Source organism: Rosa chinensis, chromosome 7, assembly GCF_002994745.2.
Source record: "Rosa chinensis cultivar Old Blush chromosome 7, RchiOBHm-V2, whole genome shotgun sequence".
Taxonomy (NCBI): domain Eukaryota; kingdom Viridiplantae; phylum Streptophyta; class Magnoliopsida; order Rosales; family Rosaceae; genus Rosa; species Rosa chinensis.
In genome coordinates this window covers 11,696,659-11,717,010 of record NC_037094.1, presented here as the reverse complement: position 1 = coordinate 11,717,010, position 20,352 = coordinate 11,696,659, and the positions used below count along the sequence as shown (strand labels likewise).

Below are 20,352 nucleotides of genomic sequence, written 5' to 3'. Positions count from 1 at the left end.
CTTATTTTATTATTATTTCCATCTCCCCTTTTCATAATCATATGCATTACATTCCAGCTTATCATATCATTCATATTGCATGAGCCTAACCTAACCATTTTTGGGTGCATACATCTGGAACTCCCTAGCGAAGAGGCCAAGCCAAGCTAACCAATTTGTCATGCTTGTCTAACTTATCAAAGTTGATGTATTACCAGTTAGCAAGCTTCTATAAATCTAGCTTTCTCCATTCATAGGTGGGAGTTGAGTGAGCTAAGTTTTGGGGCTCTTCACCAATACATACTATATAGTCCCTCATTTTAAGTAATTATCAATCATCAGGTGTTGAAACTGCTTTTGGGTGTCTTGATCTGTGGCCTATCAATATGAAGAGCAATATCATGGGTCTGTATTTCTCTCTTCCTCTCTAAAAAACACACAAATAATAATAAATATGAGTCTTAAGTATTGTTCTTTTTAAATTTAGACATTCACTTTTTGTGTCTAAATCTGATATTGAATCGTTTGCATCAGTTAAAGTTAGCATACATATCCTTCTACTTTCATGCATTGTATACCAAAAATAAGGAGAAAAAACTAGTTGGATGTAGGCTTTCGTTAAATATTATGAGCCACCAAAAGCTGAAATCTTGATTTTAGGATTGTTAATATTTTTGATTACTTTTCAGGTGTTTTAATATTTTCCCTACTGTATTCATGCTTTTCAAGGTCTGCAACTAACTCAAGGTCCTTCTTCTGTATAAAGTAAAACCGAAACTGTCTTCTTCTTTTCTTCGGTCATGAAGTACGAAAATTGATTTGTTTTCCGGGAGTGTATTCCATGCACCGTCAATACATGGGTACTTGCAATATGAATGAATGTAATTTTTTTGATATTAAAATATATAAAGGAATTAATTAGATGAGTGACTGTTATTTTTTTAGAAATTAAAATAACATACAGTGCAAGTGCATTGTCGGTGCATACAATCATCTCCATTTATTTTATTTCCCCCAAATCCGATTCTAATAACTTTTACCAGCGTTAATTTTTATTCTATTTTTTTCTTTCTTTCTGCTTTTAAGAACTAATAGTTTGATTTTTCAAACATGTGGCACAACTACAATAAACTAATTGTCCTGTGGTGGCGTAGCTAAAAATTTTAATTTCGAAAAATTAACAAACATATATATTCACAAAGACTACATAGAAGTTTGGAGGGGTGGAGTCATTATCCCTTAAATATAACTCCACTGTAAGAGGTGTGGGTCTGCAAATATATTGTGCACTTGATTATATTTCTTTCTTGTCTGATGGGGTACATAATCAATTACTAATCTTTTGAGAGCTCCTAAAGTCACTGATTTTTTTTTCTTCTATTTTTCTTTAAAGAAAAAGTTGGTGTGTGGTATTGTTGTTGTTTACACCAGGTTTTAAACACTTGATTACATAATGTATGTTATTATTTAAAAAACCTCAAAATTATAATTATATGGGTAGCCCATTCTCCAAGTAATTTGTAGCGTCTGCCTTGATTTGTGCTTGCTTTTGTTTGGTTGCTACGCTTCTCCACCGTCTTGACTCCACCACCTGTTTTTCAACTCGAACCTGAACTTGCTGCTGTCACCACCTCCCTCATTTCTTGCAACACGCTATTAACAACTTATTTGCCAAGTACTTTTCGAAAAAATTAAAACTTATTTGCCAAGTAAAAAAAGCTTAGGAATATGATCTGCAACTTCCACTAGTTTTTAATCTCCCTCCTTGAATTTTATTTTTATTTTTACCACTTTCTGCCTTTTCTTCCCCCCTCTGGGTGGGTCTCTTTTGCTTTTTTTCTTTACTGATTCAGAAGCTGTGAAAGCTGTAAAGCCACTGAAGGCGGTGAATTTTTGTTTCCACTTTATTTTCATTTCTGCATTTCAATTTACTAATTTCCGAGGCCAAATAAGGGTAGGCATTTTCCTTTCTGGGTCTCACATGTGAGTCATGAATTAAGTCAAGGAGGGGTCACAGTCTATTGAGTCTTATCAGCAACAGTCTCATGCTTTAACAGAAAGCTAACACGATAATTGCTCTTTGCACATTACAGACCCATTTATGTTCCCAATCACCTAATGCTTAAGCACGGTTCCTCAAACTTATGGGACTATATATATGGGTTTTAGGGGGCTGGTCTTCCGGCAGTTTAGCCTAAACAATGGTCCGACTGTCCAATAACATCTCGCCACGTATGCAAGTTTAAGAAAAATATGGATATTGTTGTGTTTAATTTGGATATGAATTTTATCAAAATTAACTATAGCTAGAGCGTGGGTCACAAGACAAATTCTACAGAGTTTTAGGGGATTTATATGTTTATTTATTTAATGGGTAAAAATAGTAAAATACTCTGTTGGGGTTTGATTGAATAATGATGACTTCTTGGATATCTGAGTCCAAAAGCACGGGTCAAAATTTGGTCTTCTTGTACATCATGGTAACCCCAAATAGATCTCGACCTAGGGACCCATATTACCCATTTGCCTTTCTTTTTTTTTCGGTTAACTCATCCACATAGGCATGTGTAGCTTTATCCCTCTGCATTATTAGTATGGTAACTCTGAAAACCGGTTCTGTACTCAATAAGCATCTTCTAGCGTTCCAACGAAAAATCCCAATACCAATTGTTCCCTGTTTGGTCTCTCTGTCTCTGTCTCTCTCTCTCTCTCTCTCTCTCTCATATTGGTAACTTAAAAGTCTGGTTATCAAGAAAAGGTGACAAAAGGCATGTATGTCCAGAGGAATTTAATATTTGCATGCAAAGTATGGAGATTGAGATCGACTGCTAAGGACTTTGGTCTGTTAGTTAATTAATTCATTACAGAGTTTTTGATTTATATATATATATATATATATATAAGAAAGAAAAGTGAAGCTTATGCTCAAAGCATAGCACCCTTTTTCTTCTCTTCCCTGTCATTTAGTTCTCTCCATTTCAAAGAAGCAACGCATCTCCTCCCTCCCTCATTTCTCTTGCTTTCCCTTGTAAGTATCAACCTTTCCTTTGCTTGGAATTTAGCTGCTACCTGCTTCTTTTCATCTCATTTTGATTATTTATAATAGTAAGAAAAAAATGTCGGTTTTGTATCTTCCTCTGCAAAAATCCGCGTAAAGCTTCGAATCTCTGCTAAATTCAAGCATCCATCAGTTCATATATATAGGCCATGGATGGAGCTTGTTGCTTTCGACTACATGTTTGAACTTCATTTCGCTTAAATGTGGTGGCTTCATTGCATTAGAATCTTGTTATCTGTTTTCTCTCTTCTCCCTTTCTGGATTTGGGTCTTCATACACTTGTTTGTGATTTGGTTGTTGCTTTGAGCATTTCAACTTTACTCTTTTCATCATATAGATTATTCCTCTACTTTATTCTTGAGCATTTTCTTTTCCTGGAATGAGCTTGTCAAAGATCAGTTTTTTTTAAGCTCTACTGGTTTTGAAAAACAGATTCTGCCTTCTGGATTTCTCAGCTTTCTCCGCTTGCTTGCCTCATTGGGATTGTGGTTAATCTCGATCAGCTTTCTAGCTTGGTGAATCAATAATGCTCAATTAATACAACTTTTACCTTGGAACATCATCAACTTATAATTCCCATTTGGTTTTTCACTCTTTGAGAATTAATTTGGAGACAAAATTGCTGGAAGTCCGAAATCATTGTGATCAGTGAGAAGCAATCAAAGAAGTGAAAGTAACATCATGAATTCTTTAACAGGAACAAAAAGTTCTTGGGAGCCAATCATGACTGCAGATACAACAGCCTCGAGTTACTGGTTTAACTGGAGGTTTTTGCTTTGTTTTACATGGGTCACCATCTCCCTGACTCTTTCAGTACTTCTCATATTGAGATTTGAAGGGCATCAAAATTCGAGGCGTAGTAATAACAGCAGAGAAACCCAGCAAGAAGAAGAAACAATTGGAACTTTGTATGAGGATGAAACTTGGAGACCATGCCTCAAAGGAATCCACCCAGCTTGGCTTCTGGCTTTTAGACTTGTTGCTTTCTTTGTGCTTTTGGTTCTGCTCATCATCACAGCTTGTGTTGATGGAGGCACCATCTTTTATTTTTATACACAGTAAGCTCTCATTTCTTGAACCAATCTCTTAAATGCTATCAATTTTTAAACATGAATGCAACTTTTGTTAACATGTTCCTGTCTTTTGGGTGATCCCTTTTAAATTTAGCTATGAACAGGGTGCCTCACCAAATGTTTTACTAAGCTTCGTCTTGATTTTTGGTTTTGGACAGGTGGACATTCACATTGATTACTATTTATTTTGGGGTAAGTTGTTACATCTTCAAAATGCCTTCTCTATTGTCTGCTCATCTGCTTCAGTATTTTTCTTCTCTTGATAGATATTTCAATTCCTGCTGATTATCGAAAAAATTTCCATGTCTAGCTTGGATCATTGCTCTCTATTCGAGGATGCTACCAATACCATAAGAAAACTGCTGGTGAAAGGGTTGATAATGTAGAGCTAGATGCAGAACAGGGCACCGAAGAGAAATACATAGAACCTCATGTTGAACAACAACATCAACCGCGCCATCCTGCAGGCATTTTGGGTTATGTCTTCCAAATAATTTTCCAGGTAAAATGTTTCAGAATTCATATAAGTAAGTTTGATCTTCAAGCTTAATTTCATAGTTTTGTTTACTTAGCTTGTTCAATGTCACAACTTGTATACAGATGAACGCAGGAGCTGTCATCCTCACAGACTGTGTCTTTTGGTTTGTAATTGTTCCATTTCTTACAATCAAAGATTACAACTTGAACTTTGTAAGTATCATTGAAATACAGTTTATACTGCTCAATAAATTATGTGATCTATGATTATGATACTAAACAATATACTTCGTCCTTTTTGTGGCAGCTGATTATAAATATGCACACAATCAATGCTGTTTTCTTGCTCGGTGAAACTGCTTTGAATTGCTTGGTAAGTTGCACAAACTAGTTCAAATCATTGTTGGGTTTCAACTTCTTACCATGGTATATTTATTTATGATTTTTTTTTTTTTTTTTTTTTTTTTTTTTTTGCATTGCAGCCATTTCCTTGGTTCAGAATAGGATATTTCTTCGTGTGGACTACCACTTATGTAGTTTTCCAGTGGATCTGTCATGCTTGTGTCAAACTTTGGTAAAATCTTACTCTCTTTAATTTGCTACATTATAGAAACATCATAGCTACACACTTGTGGTGATGATTTTTGTCTTTCAAAACAGGTGGCCATATCCATTTCTGGACTTGTCGTCTCCGTATGCTCCATTATGGTATGTAGTCTCAACTCCCAAGTCCTATTTCTCATTGCTTTCTACTGTTTTTGTGCCGATTGCTAACACCTGTTTCCTCTTACTGCAAACCTTTGAAGGTATTTGTCTGTTGGTCTACTGCACTTCCCATGCTATGGCATTTTTGCTCTGATAATGAAGCTGAAACACCATCTGTTTTCGACAAAGTGCCCCGACTCTTATCAATGCATGAGGTAACTTGGAGTACAGAGTAGCTGAAGCCCCACAGAAGACGTATAGTACCAAGAAAAATATTGTTCTAACTTGTAGAAGGAGACTAGGAGAGCATGCACAGAACCACAAGTCACATTTCAGACTATAAATTCATATGCCTTTGACAGATTCATTGAAGATTTGAAGATATTGTTTGGTAGTTTAGTTTTGGATGTTCTTCTGTAGTAGTCATACAAAGATGTAAGCGTTTTTTCTCTCGACAAAAACAGACTTTTATTAATCCAGATTTTGGAAATATCATACATCAAAGTACAACCCAAACAAATTTAGTCAAAAATTTTAGTATAACTAGAGAAAACTATATTTGGTGTCGCCAAAAACGCTCTCTACGTAACCTAGCCACCGCCGGAGACTAGGCAACCTTCCTTTCTGTCTTTCCAGCTGGGATTGATGAGATCCACTCACCTGAGGATGGACATCCTTTCGTGGAACATTAGAGGAACCAAAGACCCCAAGAAATACAGGGCTTTGTCATCAATGGTGCGACAGAGAAATCCTTTTCTCAATCAAAACCAAATGCAGGGACAATTAGTTACTTCGAGAGACTACGTAATGGGTTAGGTTTTCGACATGATATTGGGAGGTGGAGGTGGCTTAAGCACAAATTTTTCTAGCAGAGAATCTGGATCCATCCGGTCCTTTAACCCTATTTTATTATTGTTTTAATCAAATTTTTGAAAAGCAGACAGACTTGAGAAACAGCTTGACAGTGCTAGCTAGTCCCATTCTAAGCTCTGTGCTAGCTACGTTGATGTTGGGATTGCTGCATCGAAAGTTATAAGGCCTCGAGTTTCCTTGATAAATAGAAGCCGGATGAAAACTAAACGAAAGAGACACGAAACTTCTGTCGACTTTAACTACAAGGAAAGACCAGCCAAAAAGAATCTTTTCACGCCCAAAAAATTTAGTTACAACAATGTTGGCCTGGCCAGTTCTGATTATTCAATAGCAGGAGTCACAACGAAGGAAATTTCCATACTTCCTATCAAGCCAAAATATGTATGACACAGTAAGATAGGTGTTTTATAATGAAGTAGGTGGGAAGGAACCCATCAAAATGACATTGTCGCCATCTTTATGTTCCCTTGGATTATCTGTCTTCACCTTTGAAAATAATCCTGAGAGTAATCCAGAACCCGACCCTTTCCCAAACAAGTCCAATACTCCACTAACCTCAACGCCAAGCACAGAGTTGGCCCTCCTAACGAGCTCTGCAGGCTCATCGGGTCTCAGTTGTTCTCCACAAGCGCAGTTTGTGAGTTTTCTGAAGCAAAGCTTATGAAATACTGATTCACAAGACGGGCACCTTTCAATCTCATCTTCCTGCCAATGGTTTCTACAGTTAGATTAGAACACCCATAAGGAATTCACGGTTTCATGTTGGAAAAACAAAAAGTTCACTTGCTTTGCAAAATGAGTAGATGTCTCCTATCTGCTTACAAAAATATAAAGCATTTCGCCACATATACTCGTTCATTTTAAAAGGCAAGCCACAAACTCCTATAACCAAGTTTTAGGGACATGGAGTACCAAATTCTTGATTCACCATTGATGGTAGTAATTAAAGGATTTAGGTTGAGTGTTGTGTGGTGCTAACAAAAATCATGGCCAGAAAGACTGAGTTTAATTCGTGCTACAGAGATGTTACGATCACAATGAGAGATTTATAAAGTTGGCCTTTCGAAAAAGAAAAACTAGACCAAAATAAAAGATATTATTAGCCAACCATGTGGCCAACAAAATCACTATATAAACCAATTTAAGCTAGGGATGCCCCACCTGGAAAGGGAAAATGAGAGATGAAGGGTCATTGCATGCTTGTCGTGCACCACAGGGAACTCCCACATCACAGCATATGAGACACTGCTCTGTGATATGCCCACAAATTTTACTCAACACGGTTTCCACCATCACAGGCAGCACTGCCGGAAAAACAGTATGTAAGGAAATATGTGACGGGCATATCAGTTCATACAATTGCATGTAATTAGTTTCCAGTATGACATCCATGGCATGAGGATAATGCTTGTAACTGAAAGCTAACCTGCAAAGGCTCCTTTTGAAAGATCAATGAGGTCTCTCAGTGCAAAAAAATCATTGCCTTCGAGAAGATATTTTCTAGACCCAAGACCTTTGTTGATTGTCCTGCGGAAAGGGCAACGAACATATGGAAGCATGGTGCCTATTTTCTTCCTAACACCCATAACATGAAGCAAGGCTGGGACCTTTGAGAAAAGGAATGGATTAACTGCACTGACACATAGCATTGGCTGCACAACAAAAAATCATCATAGACATGATAAATTAGCTCAATTCTTAATAATGCCTACATTTTAAAGATAATTTTGCAACTAATATGTTAAATTGGTGCCAAAAGGAAAACTCGAGTGTTAATCTTAAGAAACGATCTATAAATTGGCTAAGCAAACTACTAAGTTATACTATGATACAGGTAGGTGCACGGATCAAGAGTTTAGACCGTATTAATAGTCTACCATACGCAACCGTTTCCAGAATCTCTGGAAGCGGTTGGAAGACCAACAGATATAACTGGAAATGGTAAGATGTACCGGCTATCAAGACTCTGCCTTCCCTGGCCCGGCGGCCAGGTTACAGATACAAGATCCATTCCAACCATCACACTAGGGAGTTAAAATGCTAAACAAGATTCTACACAAAGAAAATTCTTGCAACAAAATCTATCAGTGTGTTGTTCATTCCTTGGATTTCAATTAATTGACCCAACAGAGATAGAGAATTTAATTGATAAGGAGGGGCTCTCCATCTCTAACTTACCTGGTCATGTATAGAATCGAGATAAGATTTAGCTAACTGTGACACTGAATATTGAGTAAAATCCCAGTGATGCAATACTCTTGCTGGTATGACCGCAGTCTCATTCGTATGGCACGAAGAGCAAAATAATTGACCTGTATATTCACACAATCGAGGCTTGCCCCATCCAAATGTCTGTGCAAAATCCAGTATCAGGGTCTTTCCATCGTCAAAATGTTTGTGGCATCCAGCACACATATAATGTTGTGCTTCTAGAATCTGCTTCAAAGATTTGTATGGTCGAACTTCAACAATAAGTGATATCGTCTTTCCTAAAGTGGACAAATTTTCTGTGTCTGCCCTTCTATTAATAGGATCAGGTGTATTTGAGGACATGGAGGTAGGAAATGAATCTTGAGGAGACAGAAACCAAATCAATGCACTTGGAGGACTCGAAAAGAATCTATAATGGAGAATGGACTGTAGACACTCTTGAATGAGAACGCTTCTCTGTGCAATAACATCAGGAGATGCATTTCCAAAAATCTTTCTGGATTCCTTTTCTACAGCAGACCAGGGAGAAGGTAGATTCCATCCATGGTCAGCAAACAATGTTTTCAACCGACGGTAGAGTGTAAAGAAATCACGATACCGACGTTCAACCTCCCATTGATCCTTGCCACTCCACACTCTCATTCTATAAACAGTGTATTCCTTCACTCCTACCAGTCTTTCACTAAAGGTGACATCTCCCTTCTTCTGCTTTGCACCCACCACTTCGACCCCATCAATTCTGAGGGAATGCTGATTAAACAGGTAAGCATCATCTGTACCAGAAGTAGAAGCAGTCGATCCACCATCTCTTAATGGTAAAGATAGTTGTGATTGTAAGTTCCTGTTACCATGACTGAACCTTGCTCCGGGGGACTCCGCAGAGTCTAGCAATATTTCTTCCATGTCATTAACAAACTCATCATAGAATTCATTTAGCTCAAAATTATCTGTCTGCAGCATTGGTCAAACAACAAATAAGAAACAAACAAGTCAGACGAAATCATAGTATTATATGCACACAACCCATAGCACATGACAAACAATATCATTCAGCAGCATAAGCATATCATACCCTTAATATGTTTTGAGACACCATACCCTTAATAAGAGCAAAACTCAAGCTACCCTGTGACTAAACTTGAATTTATATAGTCATGAACAAATAAGGGTAATGTAATACATTTATGTGTGTATGTGTGTAAATATGTATTTAACATCTAAAAGTGCATTACATTTGATGCCTCAGAACATCATTTGAGCTTTCTCAAAGCTATGGCTTATCCTAAGGGTTATCCAAGTTAATTCAACCAGATAACAATGTGCTGAACTGCTAATATACCAAAAGATGGTGCGGACAGCTCCATAAGACATAACCAAATCTACAATCTCAATCATGTGCTTGCACCATAACTCTACAAACTCAATTATGCTTGTACCATAACTGTCAGAACGAGTTCTAGGCTCAAGAAGCTACTGTAAGCGAAAGATAAATGAGCCTCCAATGAATTTCTTATAAGTAAACACAGATTTTTATGTTAGAGTAAGAGGAATTTGAGTCTTCCAATTGATGAAGATACTTGTTGCCATTCCCTTGTCACATTAATGTTATATGTACTCGCAATAACATGAAATCTTATGTCGATTGGCACAAGAGAATGAGAACATAATAAAATAAAAGCACAATAATTTAGTGAAATTTTGATCCCACCCAAAAGAAAAGGTGTGTACTAAGCACGACTAACCTTAAGTGGCATAGGATATTCTTCAAAAATATCTTCTGAAACAGGAGCATTTTTCGTCATATTATTTTCAAAAGTTAAGGTTCGCGTATTTGGCTCAAGGTCTTCAAAGAATTCTGCCTTCATACTTCCAGGAGGTCCAGTTGAATGGATACTCAGTTGATCGGTTGATATCTCAGAAAGGGGGTCCAGTTTAACTTTTATCTTCCCCAAATTTTTATTTCCTAAATCTTGACCATCATCAATCTCAGTGACCTCAGTATTATTACACGTATGCATATCAGATATGTCGTCAACCACAATGTTGAAACCCTTTTCCTCAGGAGCTTTTTTGGCTTCTGAATCGAGCTGTATTTTGGAGAAATTGCCAGACAACGAAGCTTGAGGATAATTTGCTGATTTGTCAGGGCCTGGATCTTTATTCTTGGTCAATACAATGTCTTTCGAATCTTCCTGCTCTGGTTCTTGAACATTTTGAAAACCAGTTGGGGTGGTAAAAGAACTTTTGGTAAATTCAGTCAAGTCCTCAATAGCTTGCACCTGATAATTGGCCACAGGAATGTCCTTCACATCTTCTACTCCCTCTGGTTCAACAAAATTTGGAGACTTAGCTGGTTCTCTGGAACGTTTAACACTTTCTGCCAGATTGTTATCAGCTTCAACATGTTCGCTACCTCTGGGCATGTCAGTCACATCCTTCCCTTGCTCAGTTTGACATGTACCCTGATGTGAAGTGACAGAACCAGAATTCAAAACTTTCTTTTCAGTTTCCACATTCAGTTCTATCTGCTCCTGGAATGCACTCCTAGTGAAAGAAGCTATATTACTCCGTTCACTCTCTTGCACAAAATCATCCCAATCATCAGAACCAAAGGCTACAGATGAATTCATAAGAAATGGATTCTCATTTTCATTCTTTGGTTTTGATTGCTCATAGTAGTACTCTACACTCCTCTGATGATTAAAGTCACTCTTAGGCTCATCATGTGTACCATAGTTGTACATGGACCCCTCATCCTCGGAATACTCATTTCTAGACGACGCTCCTTCTTCCCTATCCATCTCTCCTCCATCAAAACATCTCTGCTCAACTTCCGGTCCAAGCTGAGAACCAGTTCCAACCTCTTTTGAATCGTCTCGATCCAACACACAATCTTTCCCTCTCTCCACTCCCCTGCCTTCCTCATTCTCCTCATCACTATCATCTGAACCACACTTCAACTCCGAACCCTCCATTAAACCCGGCGGTCCACTCTTGTCAAGCTTCCAAGACATCAACTCATTTGCATCACCACCAACTCCAATATCATCATCCTCATTCCCATACAACTCCAACCCACTAGACCCATACTTAGTACCCGGACGCCCTCTAATACCATCTTCCTCAATCCTACCACTACTCGAAAGTCTCCGATCCTCTCGATTACTATTCCTATCAATCCTCCCTCCCAAACTGAAACCCTCGACACCACCGCCTTCCTCCCCAAACCCTAAACTCCTGACCGACGCGAAATCAGCCTCCGGAAAATCATTAAAAACCGTGACTGTGCTACACATGCTCGGCGTGCCCATGACCGAGTTGGCGCTGCCATAGCGCTCGTACTCGGACTCGCCGAACGACGAGTACCTCGACGGAGGCGACGCCGTTGACGCATCGCCGTCCGATTTCCGATCGAACGGATCGGACTCGATAGTCGTAGTCTCTGCTCTCTCCATTAATCACCGCAGAGTCAACGAACCATAAATATTAAGGTAGAGCAACAATTTGATGAAATTCAAAGAGAGGAGTACACCTGGAATCGTCGGACGGCGGCGGGAGACGGCTCCGAGAGAGGTGACCGGTGTTGATGGAATTCGAGATCGGAGAGTGAGGCGAGCATTCGGAAGTGAAGAAGAGAGAGAGAGAGAGAGAGAGCGGGAGGTAGAGAGCGGTGGTTTTGAATTGAAGAGTGGAAGTTGGTGAAGATTTACCAGGAATGGTTTTCTTGTCCGATTGGAGACAATCAAGATGCTGAGACAGTCATCATTACCCCTTTTTTATTTTTTTTCAATAAGGTTCTAATGACCATTATATTAGAACGATTTTGACAGTGACCTCATCGGTTATCGTTTTGGACGAGAAGTCGGGGGAGGCCTTGTCTGGTAATTTCACCCGCTTCCTTTCATTTTCCCCCTCTCAATCACCTCACGGCTCACCTATTTTTGACGTAATGATTTTTCAAGATGGTAAGCCCAATCAATCACGTCTATTTATTTTTCAATTGTATTTCAAAACAACTCATGTTTAATTATAATGAAATATTCAAAACACTCCCTGTATAGATAATGATTGGCCGGACAAACCGCCACGTAGCGCGCCAGTCCTACCTAAAAATCTCTCGAGTAGTGACATTTAGAATTTCCATTTTACAATCTTACACTTCATGTTTTATTTTTTGGTAAGTTAAATTTTATCTTTACTAACTTAAATTTTGTATTTTTATGAGAATTTTGAAAAAAAAAAGAGGGAGTGTGAATTACAAATTAGAGAGTGTAGATTTCACTCCCCTAATTATATGTGAATTAAATTCAATGTTGATATGATTTCCTTATGCACTTTAATATGAAAATTAAAAACGAGATTAATGATATCTTTGAGTTTGTAAACCACAATTGGTAAAATGTTATCGATTTGATTATTATGCAAGATGAGCCTACAAGAGCGCCATTTAATTGAGCCAATGGAGCCACCATGTCTAAGAATGAGGTGGATTCTGTAGATGTAGTGGCTGAATCAGAAAAGTGAGTTTCATAGATATGGTCTGCTACTCATATTTTTTTGATCAAGATCACATGTTTTTTTTCAAAAGCTTTCTAAGCCCAAAAATTAAACCGTATTGGGGAAGTCTACTGCTTAGACGCTATGACTAAATTCATCAGTGTTACTCTCAGCTACCTTTAATGGGCAGCACTATAGGGATTTTTTTATTTTATTTTACAAGTAGTATGTGAATGTGTAATATACTGTAAGATTATTTTTGTTACAATGTGCTTTTGTCAATTGTGAAAGAACCAATTTAGTGATTTTGGCATTATTGTTTAGTAAGTTTAGACTCGTAATTAAATTGAACTCACATTTTTAATATTTACAAAACTTTTATCTTAATATAGACAATTATCAAAGAGCTTGAATTTTATCAGATTAGGTTGAAATATACTTTGAGAAGTGGAAACCAAACTGCATGTAGCCCTTGCCAATGTAAGTTATGTAAATTATAACTACTACAGGTGGTCGAGTTGGTAAGAGCCTTCAGCTGTGAGACCCCCACACTAGGGTTAGAATCTCACCAACGCATACTGAAGTTTAAATCTTATCTATTCTTGGTGGCCAGAGGGGATGAAGCGTTTTGACATGATCCCCTGCGCACATATTAGTCTATAGGCCTAGGAAACCTTTAAGGATATCGTGTGATCTCCATCAAAAAACAGTTACACAAATTATCAATGCAAAGTCAGTTGAAGCTCTTGCCTTACTTCATGGACTTCGTTTTGCTCTCATGTGGGGTTTAGAAGGTTGGAAGTCGAAGGTGATGCTCTATCTATCATTAATTCCTTACATGTTGAGAGTGATGGTTTAAGTTTTGAGGGACACCTCTTAGATAAAGTTAAACATTAAATCAAGTCTTTTGATTTTGTAATAGTCATTTTGTAAAGCTGGAAGATGTTGCTCACCATTCAGCAAAAGAGGCATTGAGAGTTAGTAAACATTTTCTTTGTTTAGAGTCGAGCACTCTGTGGCTTCTTTAGTGTGTCAAAATAGACATTCAGTCTGAAGTCCAAGTGTTTGATCATATGTGTAGAATCTTGTACCTAATCTCATTGTAATTGAGTTCATTATAAATAAAAGTTCTATTTTGATTATAAAAAAAAACTGTGCGGTAATTTTAGCCTGGGTTACAATTTTTCATTTTGGCATCCTAAAAGTAAAATCCAGAATTGTCAAAAAACAAAAAAAAAAGTAAAAACCAGAAGCCTATTATACTGCGCATTTTTGTCTTCAGTTAAGCAGTTAAGCAGTCTTTTTTTTTTTGGCAAATACATAGTTGCTAGTTCAACCCGCCCAATCTAAAACCCTAAACCCCCAAACACGGGCAAAATCTCAGAGAAACCAGAACATAACCCCCAGCTCGAACGCCGCTCAATCATGGCGGCCGGTAGCGAAGCTCTGAACTCCGTGAAAGCAACGGAGCCAACGCAGTGGCTGGCGCCTAGCCCCGACCTCTCTGAAAAGGCTCGAGCCGCATTGAAGAACCTCTTCTCCTCCATCAGGCCGTTCACGCCGAAATCGCCTTTCGATCAGCTCCTGGTGGACGGCTTCGACGCCGAGCAGATATGGCAGCAAATCGATATCCAATCCCAGCCGCTCATCTCGAGCCTCCGCCGCGAATTGAAGCGGTACGAGAAGAATCCGGCGGAGATCAAGAAGCTGAAGGTGGTTGTGGACGGAGAGGAGAAGGTTCTGGAAGCTGAGAAGGAGGAGGACGGCGAGGAATTCGATGAGGATTTGGAGGAATCTGATGATGAAGAAGAAGATGATGATGACGACGTGGCGGAATATGAAGAAGAAGAAGAAGAAGAAGAAGAAGAAGCCGAAGATGAGGAGAAGGAGGAGGAAGAAGAAAAGGTAGAAGCAGAAGATGAAGAAGAAGGTGGAGGCAACAATGAAATTGAGGACGGTTTCTTTAATATAAAGGCTTTAGGGAAGTATTTGAAGGCTACAGAAGCAGAGGAATATGAGAATGACAAGGAGGATGAAGAAGAAGATGGTGAAGATAAGGAGGGGGAAGAGGATGATGCTCGGGAGGTGAGGCTGGTTTTTTATTTAAATGGTTTTGGTTTAAGAATTTTGCTGATTTTGAAATTTGAAGCTTTAATTTTCGGGTTGTTAATTCAAATTCCTTTTGCCTGTTTAGCTCATGAATCTAGGGGAAGCTGAGGACGACGGGGATGGCAAGGATGCAAGGTACTGCATTCATTCAGTTACTTGGGTTCTGCAACTAGTGATTGATTATAAATGCATTGTTCATGTATATTTGTTTGTTTGATTATAAGGTGTTTCGGGTTGTTTCTTTTCATTTCGTTTGTTTTGCTTTTGATTAATCAGCGTTACAACGTGTGTCTGTGTGTATCTGCATTGGTATATGCTTGACTCTGCATTTGTGCTACAGATATGAAGACTTCTTTGGGAAAAAGGAACTTTCTACCCATGAAAAGCAGCAACTGAAACTTAAGTCCGAAATAGAGCAGAGGGAAAAAGCAAATATGGACCCCAAAACTTGGACCATGCGGGGAGAGGTACGTTGTTTCTCATTTCTTTTATTTTACTTTTGACACTATTGTAACTTCAATTATCTAGTGAAATACATGAGTCTTTAAATGGATTACACATTAGTTTTGGCTTTGGACAGGTAACTGCAACAAAAAGGCCACCGAACAGTGCGTTAGAAGTTGATCTAGATTTTGAACACAATGTTAGACCTGCCCCTCCGATCACAGAGGAGGTTACAGTAGCAGTTGAGGATATGATCCGGAAAAGGATTGAGCAGGTAAACAACATTTTTGATAGATACATTCCAGAAATGTGCTTTCATGTGATCAGTTCAAAGTTCAGTTATTTATTGTTTTCGGCCTTTTGATCAATCACTTATATTCAGGGAACTTTTTGGTATGTTGTATGGACCACTATAAATTAGAGAAGAAAAATCCTCATTCTGTGATTGTTTGACTTGTATAGTTGTATTTTTGTTTGTTTTTTCAACTTCCTCTTTTTTCTTTTTTAAGTGGATCATGACGGGTCATAAAATGGATCTTGTGTTATATAGGAACTTTTTGATGATGTTCAAAGGGCTCCTGCTTTACCTACAAAAGCACCAAGAGAAAGAAAGGAGATGGTAAGCAGCTTTATTCTATAATACCTGTGGAGTCTAATTATGGTATGTTGTAGAAACATTAACTTCCTCAATGTCTAATCTTTCTTTGTTTGATATATAGGATGAGAATAAGAGCAAGAAAGGACTGGCTGAAGATTATGAGGTATGTATCTTCTGATGCAAAATGCATCACTTGGTTCACTTCACCAACATGCTTTTGTCCCCTTGAGTTGGATTTCTTTCTTTCTTTCTTGGGATCTATATGTTATATTCAGAAGTTGTTTTCCTATGTTAGTATGTTCAGTTGCGAGGATAAAGTACTGAGTAGCTATTTTATCTACCTTCTGCAGCAAGAGTATCTTCAAAAGATGAATGCAGATTCTGGCCCGTTGTCATCCAAAGACAAGCAGAAGAATGAGGTTCATGTTTTAATTTCTGTTGTTTCTATTCTGCTATGATTTTATGTGTCTTTGTAATACATAGAACTTTGATCTCCTTGTATACACAAATATATGCATACCTTCATGAGTTTTTTTTTTTCCTGAGGTTTTGTCTTATGTGTTCATCCTTCTGCGTCATTAAAGTGCTGATTCATTAGCCTTGTGGTGTATATCATTGATCAGGCAGAAATGCTCTTCAGGAAACTTTGCTTGAAGTTGGATGCTCTTTCTCATTTCCACTTCACTCCAAAACCGGTATGCTTCTCAACATAAGTGTTATCTATGATTGCGAAAGTTAATTTCTCTCTTTGGTATTTACTTGTTATCTGCTATCTGTGGGATAGGTTATTGAGGATATGTCTATACAAGATAATGTTCCTGCTCTAGTTATGGAAGAGGTAATGTGATCCTTACCTTCTCCTCCTTTTTAACTGTTATTTTGTTTTTCTTTTTTCCTTTGGGAGTATCATTTTTACTACCCTGAAGTCTGAAATAGACAATCATGCTTAAGTGTGTGACGTGTCTTTGTTGGACAGATTGCACCTGTGGCGGTCTCTGATGCAGCAATGCTAGCTCCTGAGGAAGTATTTTCTGGCAAAGGTGATATTAAAGAAGAAGCAGAACTTACACAGGCGGAGAGAAAAAGGAGGAGAGCTAACAAGAAAAGGAAATTTAAAGGTAAGTTTGGACAAGAAAAGTTGTATTGTCCACTTCTTTTATCTCTCTTATCATTTAGAAAGGTGGTAAGGAGTTAAGTATCCTTCTTGGGGCCAGAACCATTAGAGGTATTCTTGCTGCCTTAAGTTGCCATACATTGGCTATTGTTAACCAGTGTTCAACCGTTTTTTTGGCCAGATGATTGCTTCTGTTATATACAAATTGAAATATCATCTGGCTCGGTGACTTACTGTAGATCTGAAACATTATCTGATTCTGTTTCTACTTTTGGTTGTTTTACTCATGTCATGCCTATTTTCTTTTACATCCCGCCTTTGTGTTCATATGATTAAGATACCAATATCTGCATCAAGTACTGATTCTCATATGATTAAGATACCAATATCTGCATCAAGTACTGATTCTGGACATCATTGCAGCTGTGACAGCAAAAAGGATGGCAAAGAAGCCACGAGACAGCAACAAGGACAGCATAGAAGCCATATGACAGCGAGGTGCAATCAGAAAATGATGGCAGTTTTGCAAAGATAATTTGATTTAATCTCGGCCACAATACAATGACTGCAAGGAAGCGCTCTGATGTTGGTTGGAATGGGGTTTATCTTGAAGATCGCACTTGCTCAGTCCTTGCTCACCCTTCCGAGTCAAGGAATATGTTTAATGATTCAAGGAAATTTTAGTTGACCCTAATTTTTTTTTGATTTATTTTTACATAAATTTTTGGTAGATAGTCTGTTGTCTTGAGGTCATATAAATCAAAGAAGTGAGTTACTATAATCAATGTTGTATACTTTGCTTGTGATGTGCCGATCTGACTTTTGTAGTTTTGTTTACTGAAATCAACGATCAAAATCGATTGTTCCAACAATAATTTTCATTTGGAATCTGATTAGATCCTCGTCAGTGACTGTTATGAAATCCTTTGTTTTCTGTTCGAGTAAAGGTCAACATAAATAAGATCAGACAACAATAAGCAGAATGTCCACGCGGAATTCAAAGCTAATTCTGGCGTGGTGTAACATTGCTATGTTAAATGAAAAGATATGGCAAAACACTCCGGGCCGGAACCACTTTTGATATCAAACATTCAAAAACATCCTTGCTTGTTACTAGGTGCTGTTATTTCTCAGCATCCAAGGCTACCATGGAAGATGTATAAAATACAATGAGAAGGGCAATACAAAATCCTGCCATTGTCCAGTTCATCTTACTATCTCGAGTCTTCATATTCCTCTCTTTGCATACATTGATGAAGTTCACCCTCAAAATTGTTGTTCTATTTATTCAAATTTTCTTCAAGCCTCTCAATGGCAGCACCAACACCACTCTTTGCTTCTCTTTGATCTGAATTAGGATGCGCAGCAGGATTCCCTTCATTTGCTATCTGCACCAGCTTCAAGTGTGCCCACCCTGCCACAAATTGCATCAAAAGGTTAGCAGCATAGGATTGTTTGAGACGTGTAAGAGAAGCAACAGGTAGAATGTATTACCAATTGGGAAACCAATGACTGCTCCAAGGATCGAACCCAGTAACATATTTCTTGCACGCCATTGTAATGATCCTGGCACTAGATAAATTAGAAACCGAATGTGAGATAACAAGTATTCTGAAATTCATCAATTATTTGCACATTTTTAGGCTTTAAACATTAACTTCAGAAGTTGATATAAGTGTCCAATAACTAGAACAGCAGTCAGTAAATTCACCCGAATAGTAAGAAATAACTCATACATAATAGCCCGAATGTCGCAGCCGTGGCTGAACCAGCTCCCACAATATTGAAAACATCTTGCACACCCCTTTTCTCAGCAAGCAGATTTTGTAAACCATAAAAGGTAGCAGTGAACAATCCAAGACGCACTCCACCAACTATTGAGCCCCGCGTGACTCGAATGAACCGTTTCTCCATTGCATCTCTCATCAAACGATATTGCTCACGCTTGTCTGGTGTGCTCCCAAGCTTCAACATTACTTCAGCATCCTTGCTCTGGCAAAAGAAGCAGACTTCCTCACAACTTTGAGTATATAAAGTTGAAACGTAGCCACAAAAGTAGAACATCGATTTAACTGAGTGAATAGTCAATATCAACAATCCACCATGAACTCATTAAGGAAGAAGCCGAAGACAAAGCTACTTTATCATGCTGTGCACATCCAATCTTTTGGAGGATTAAGACAATAACCAAACATATCAACCAATCATGATTTACTACAAAGAGTCAAGTAAAAGAAACTCACAACCGAAGCAGATGCCTCCTTGCTACCCCCGTACAACATGCCTGCAAATACTCCGGCGACAGTTGCTGTTCCCCAGTTGACAGTTCCAGCTAGTTTCGGAGAGTGCTGATTCAAAATAGACAATGTTATTCTCTAGATACAAACAAACAGTAATGCATTTTTACTTGTGCTTACAAATGTTCCGATGTCCATGCTAAAACTCTTTCCTAAACAATGTTGTAACGTGCAAGGAGATCAGATACTGGCCAGATTATATATCACAGAAAAACAAGCCCCTCCATTTCTGATAACAGTGAACAAATGAACACCAACAATGAAACGCTTAACGCGTTCGAATGCCTGCGGGGTTGGGCTTAGCAGGCATTTCATCAAACACATGGTGGGCAATTTGAATTCAATGGAAAACCCAAGTTTCAGATACATATAACACCAAAAACCCAAGTTTCTAAATCCCAGACTTAACAGACCCAATGAAACAAGTGCCTCTAAAACCCTAAACCCGACCATGGGACTAAAACGACTAATTGAATCTCCCCAAAATCAATTTCTAATTACTGGGTTGTATACAAGAATCGCAAACGAGTCAAACATTTCAAAAAGCAAAGAGAGCAGAGATGATCCATTACTTTTGATACAGTTTCTTCTGATTTCTCCCCAGATTCCATTGTCATATGGTATATGGGCTCTGCACGCGAACCACCCAAAGACGACGTCCTCGATAATGTCGTATTTGTTTCAAAGAAAACTAGTGTTCTTTGTTGAAGGTGAAGGAGGGTTTTTGTGGGGAATCAAATAGAGGAGCGGGTTTATGAGACCCGCCATCGCCACTTCTCATTTCTCAGTGAGGTGGCACGTGGGAACTTCCAAGTGAAAATGAGGTACCACGTGGCGTAGAAACTGGGGAATTGGTAATCCCAATAAATCATTCAACATTACTTAAAACCTTGCGTATAAACCATGGGATGCAAATG

The 20,352-nt window shown here is 38.3% G+C and overlaps 4 protein-coding genes across 10 annotated transcripts; 2 read left to right on the top strand and 2 right to left on the bottom strand.

Annotated features, from left to right (window-relative positions):
* Positions 1–268: 268 nt before the first annotated feature.
* Positions 269–5,789, top strand: LOC112175112. Of its 5 annotated transcripts, none has more exons than XM_024312775.2 (9): positions 269–384; positions 3,735–4,095; positions 4,269–4,302; positions 4,421–4,612; positions 4,711–4,800; positions 4,895–4,960; positions 5,070–5,161; positions 5,248–5,295; positions 5,394–5,789. In XM_024312775.2, the coding sequence occupies exons 1-9, from the start codon at positions 366–368 to the stop codon at positions 5,509–5,511; spliced, it is 1,020 nt and encodes a 339-aa protein (XP_024168543.1). In that variant the 5' UTR covers positions 269–365; the 3' UTR covers positions 5,512–5,789. The 5 variants fall into 5 exon arrangements, with proteins under 5 accessions (XP_024168543.1, XP_024168546.1, XP_024168545.1 ...); XM_024312778.2 differs by lacking the exon at positions 269–384 and adding an exon at positions 2,858–3,007; XM_024312777.2 differs by lacking the exon at positions 269–384 and adding an exon at positions 2,876–3,007 and having other exon boundaries at positions 3,470–4,095.
* A 603-nt stretch (positions 5,790–6,392) lies between these two features.
* On the bottom strand, positions 6,393–12,165 carry LOC112175110. Of its 2 annotated transcripts, none has more exons than XM_024312773.2 (5): positions 10,119–12,164; positions 8,344–9,327; positions 7,592–7,817; positions 7,327–7,469; positions 6,393–6,870 (listed from the first exon to the last, which is right to left on the bottom strand). In XM_024312773.2, exons 1-5 carry the CDS (start codon positions 11,829–11,831, stop codon positions 6,571–6,573), a joined length of 3,366 nt encoding a protein of 1,121 aa, XP_024168541.1. In that variant the 5' UTR covers positions 11,832–12,164; the 3' UTR covers positions 6,393–6,570. The 2 variants fall into 2 exon arrangements, with proteins under 2 accessions (XP_024168541.1, XP_024168542.1); XM_024312774.2 differs by having other exon boundaries at positions 6,728–6,883; positions 10,119–12,165.
* Positions 12,166–14,180: 2,015 nt separating this feature from the next.
* Positions 14,181–18,007, top strand: LOC112178666 (U3 small nucleolar ribonucleoprotein protein MPP10). Its single transcript, XM_024316840.2, has 11 exons — positions 14,181–14,958; positions 15,068–15,117; positions 15,323–15,449; positions 15,563–15,700; positions 15,977–16,045; positions 16,146–16,187; positions 16,375–16,443; positions 16,648–16,719; positions 16,809–16,862; positions 17,001–17,142; positions 17,562–18,007. The coding sequence occupies exons 1-11, from the start codon at positions 14,299–14,301 to the stop codon at positions 17,627–17,629; spliced, it is 1,491 nt and encodes a 496-aa protein (XP_024172608.1). The 5' UTR covers positions 14,181–14,298; the 3' UTR covers positions 17,630–18,007.
* A 177-nt stretch (positions 18,008–18,184) lies between these two features.
* Positions 18,185–20,208, bottom strand: LOC112178667. 2 transcript variants are annotated; one of them, XM_024316843.2, is made up of 5 exons: positions 20,008–20,208; positions 19,382–19,486; positions 18,875–19,210; positions 18,633–18,710; positions 18,185–18,552 (listed from the first exon to the last, which is right to left on the bottom strand). In XM_024316843.2, exons 3-5 carry the CDS (start codon positions 19,200–19,202, stop codon positions 18,419–18,421), a joined length of 540 nt encoding a protein of 179 aa, XP_024172611.1. In that variant the 5' UTR covers positions 19,203–19,210; positions 19,382–19,486; positions 20,008–20,208; the 3' UTR covers positions 18,185–18,418. The 2 variants fall into 2 exon arrangements, with proteins under 2 accessions (XP_024172611.1, XP_024172610.1); XM_024316842.2 differs by having other exon boundaries at positions 18,875–19,130; positions 20,008–20,201.
* Positions 20,209–20,352: the final 144 nt, after the last annotated feature.

What these genes read in the sequence shown, in the direction of transcription:
- LOC112175112 (XM_024312775.2), top strand. An exon ending in ATCTTTTATTTTTATACACA is followed by an intron (nt 4,096 to 4,268) that starts GTAAGCTCTCAT and finishes GGTTTTGGACAG; the next exon opens with GTGGACATTCACATTGATTA. An exon ending in TCTCCGTATGCTCCATTATG is followed by an intron (nt 5,296 to 5,393) that starts GTATGTAGTCTC and finishes AAACCTTTGAAG; the next exon opens with GTATTTGTCTGTTGGTCTAC.
- LOC112175110 (XM_024312773.2), bottom strand. Translation starts at nt 11,831, where the DNA reads ATGGAGAGAGCAGAGACTACGACTATCGAGTCCGATCCGTTCGATCGG. An exon ending in AATATCCTATGCCACTTAAG is followed by an intron (nt 9,328 to 10,118) that starts GTTAGTCGTGCT and finishes CCAATGCTGCAG; the next exon opens with ACAGATAATTTTGAGCTAAA. An exon ending in TTCAAAAGGAGCCTTTGCAG is followed by an intron (nt 7,470 to 7,591) that starts GTTAGCTTTCAG and finishes TTTTTCCGGCAG; the next exon opens with TGCTGCCTGTGATGGTGGAA.
- LOC112178666 (XM_024316840.2), top strand. Translation starts at nt 14,299, where the DNA reads ATGGCGGCCGGTAGCGAAGCTCTGAACTCCGTGAAAGCAACGGAGCCA. An exon ending in AAGACAAGCAGAAGAATGAG is followed by an intron (nt 16,444 to 16,647) that starts GTTCATGTTTTA and finishes ATCATTGATCAG; the next exon opens with GCAGAAATGCTCTTCAGGAA. An exon ending in CTGCTCTAGTTATGGAAGAG is followed by an intron (nt 16,863 to 17,000) that starts GTAATGTGATCC and finishes TTTGTTGGACAG; the next exon opens with ATTGCACCTGTGGCGGTCTC.
- LOC112178667 (XM_024316842.2), bottom strand. Translation starts at nt 20,052, where the DNA reads ATGACAATGGAATCTGGGGAGAAATCAGAAGAAACTGTATCAAAA. An exon ending in AGGAGGCATCTGCTTCGGTT is followed by an intron (nt 19,131 to 19,381) that starts GTGAGTTTCTTT and finishes TTCTTTTGCCAG; the next exon opens with AGCAAGGATGCTGAAGTAAT. An exon ending in AGTCATTGGTTTCCCAATTG is followed by an intron (nt 18,553 to 18,632) that starts GTAATACATTCT and finishes AATTTGTGGCAG; the next exon opens with GGTGGGCACACTTGAAGCTG.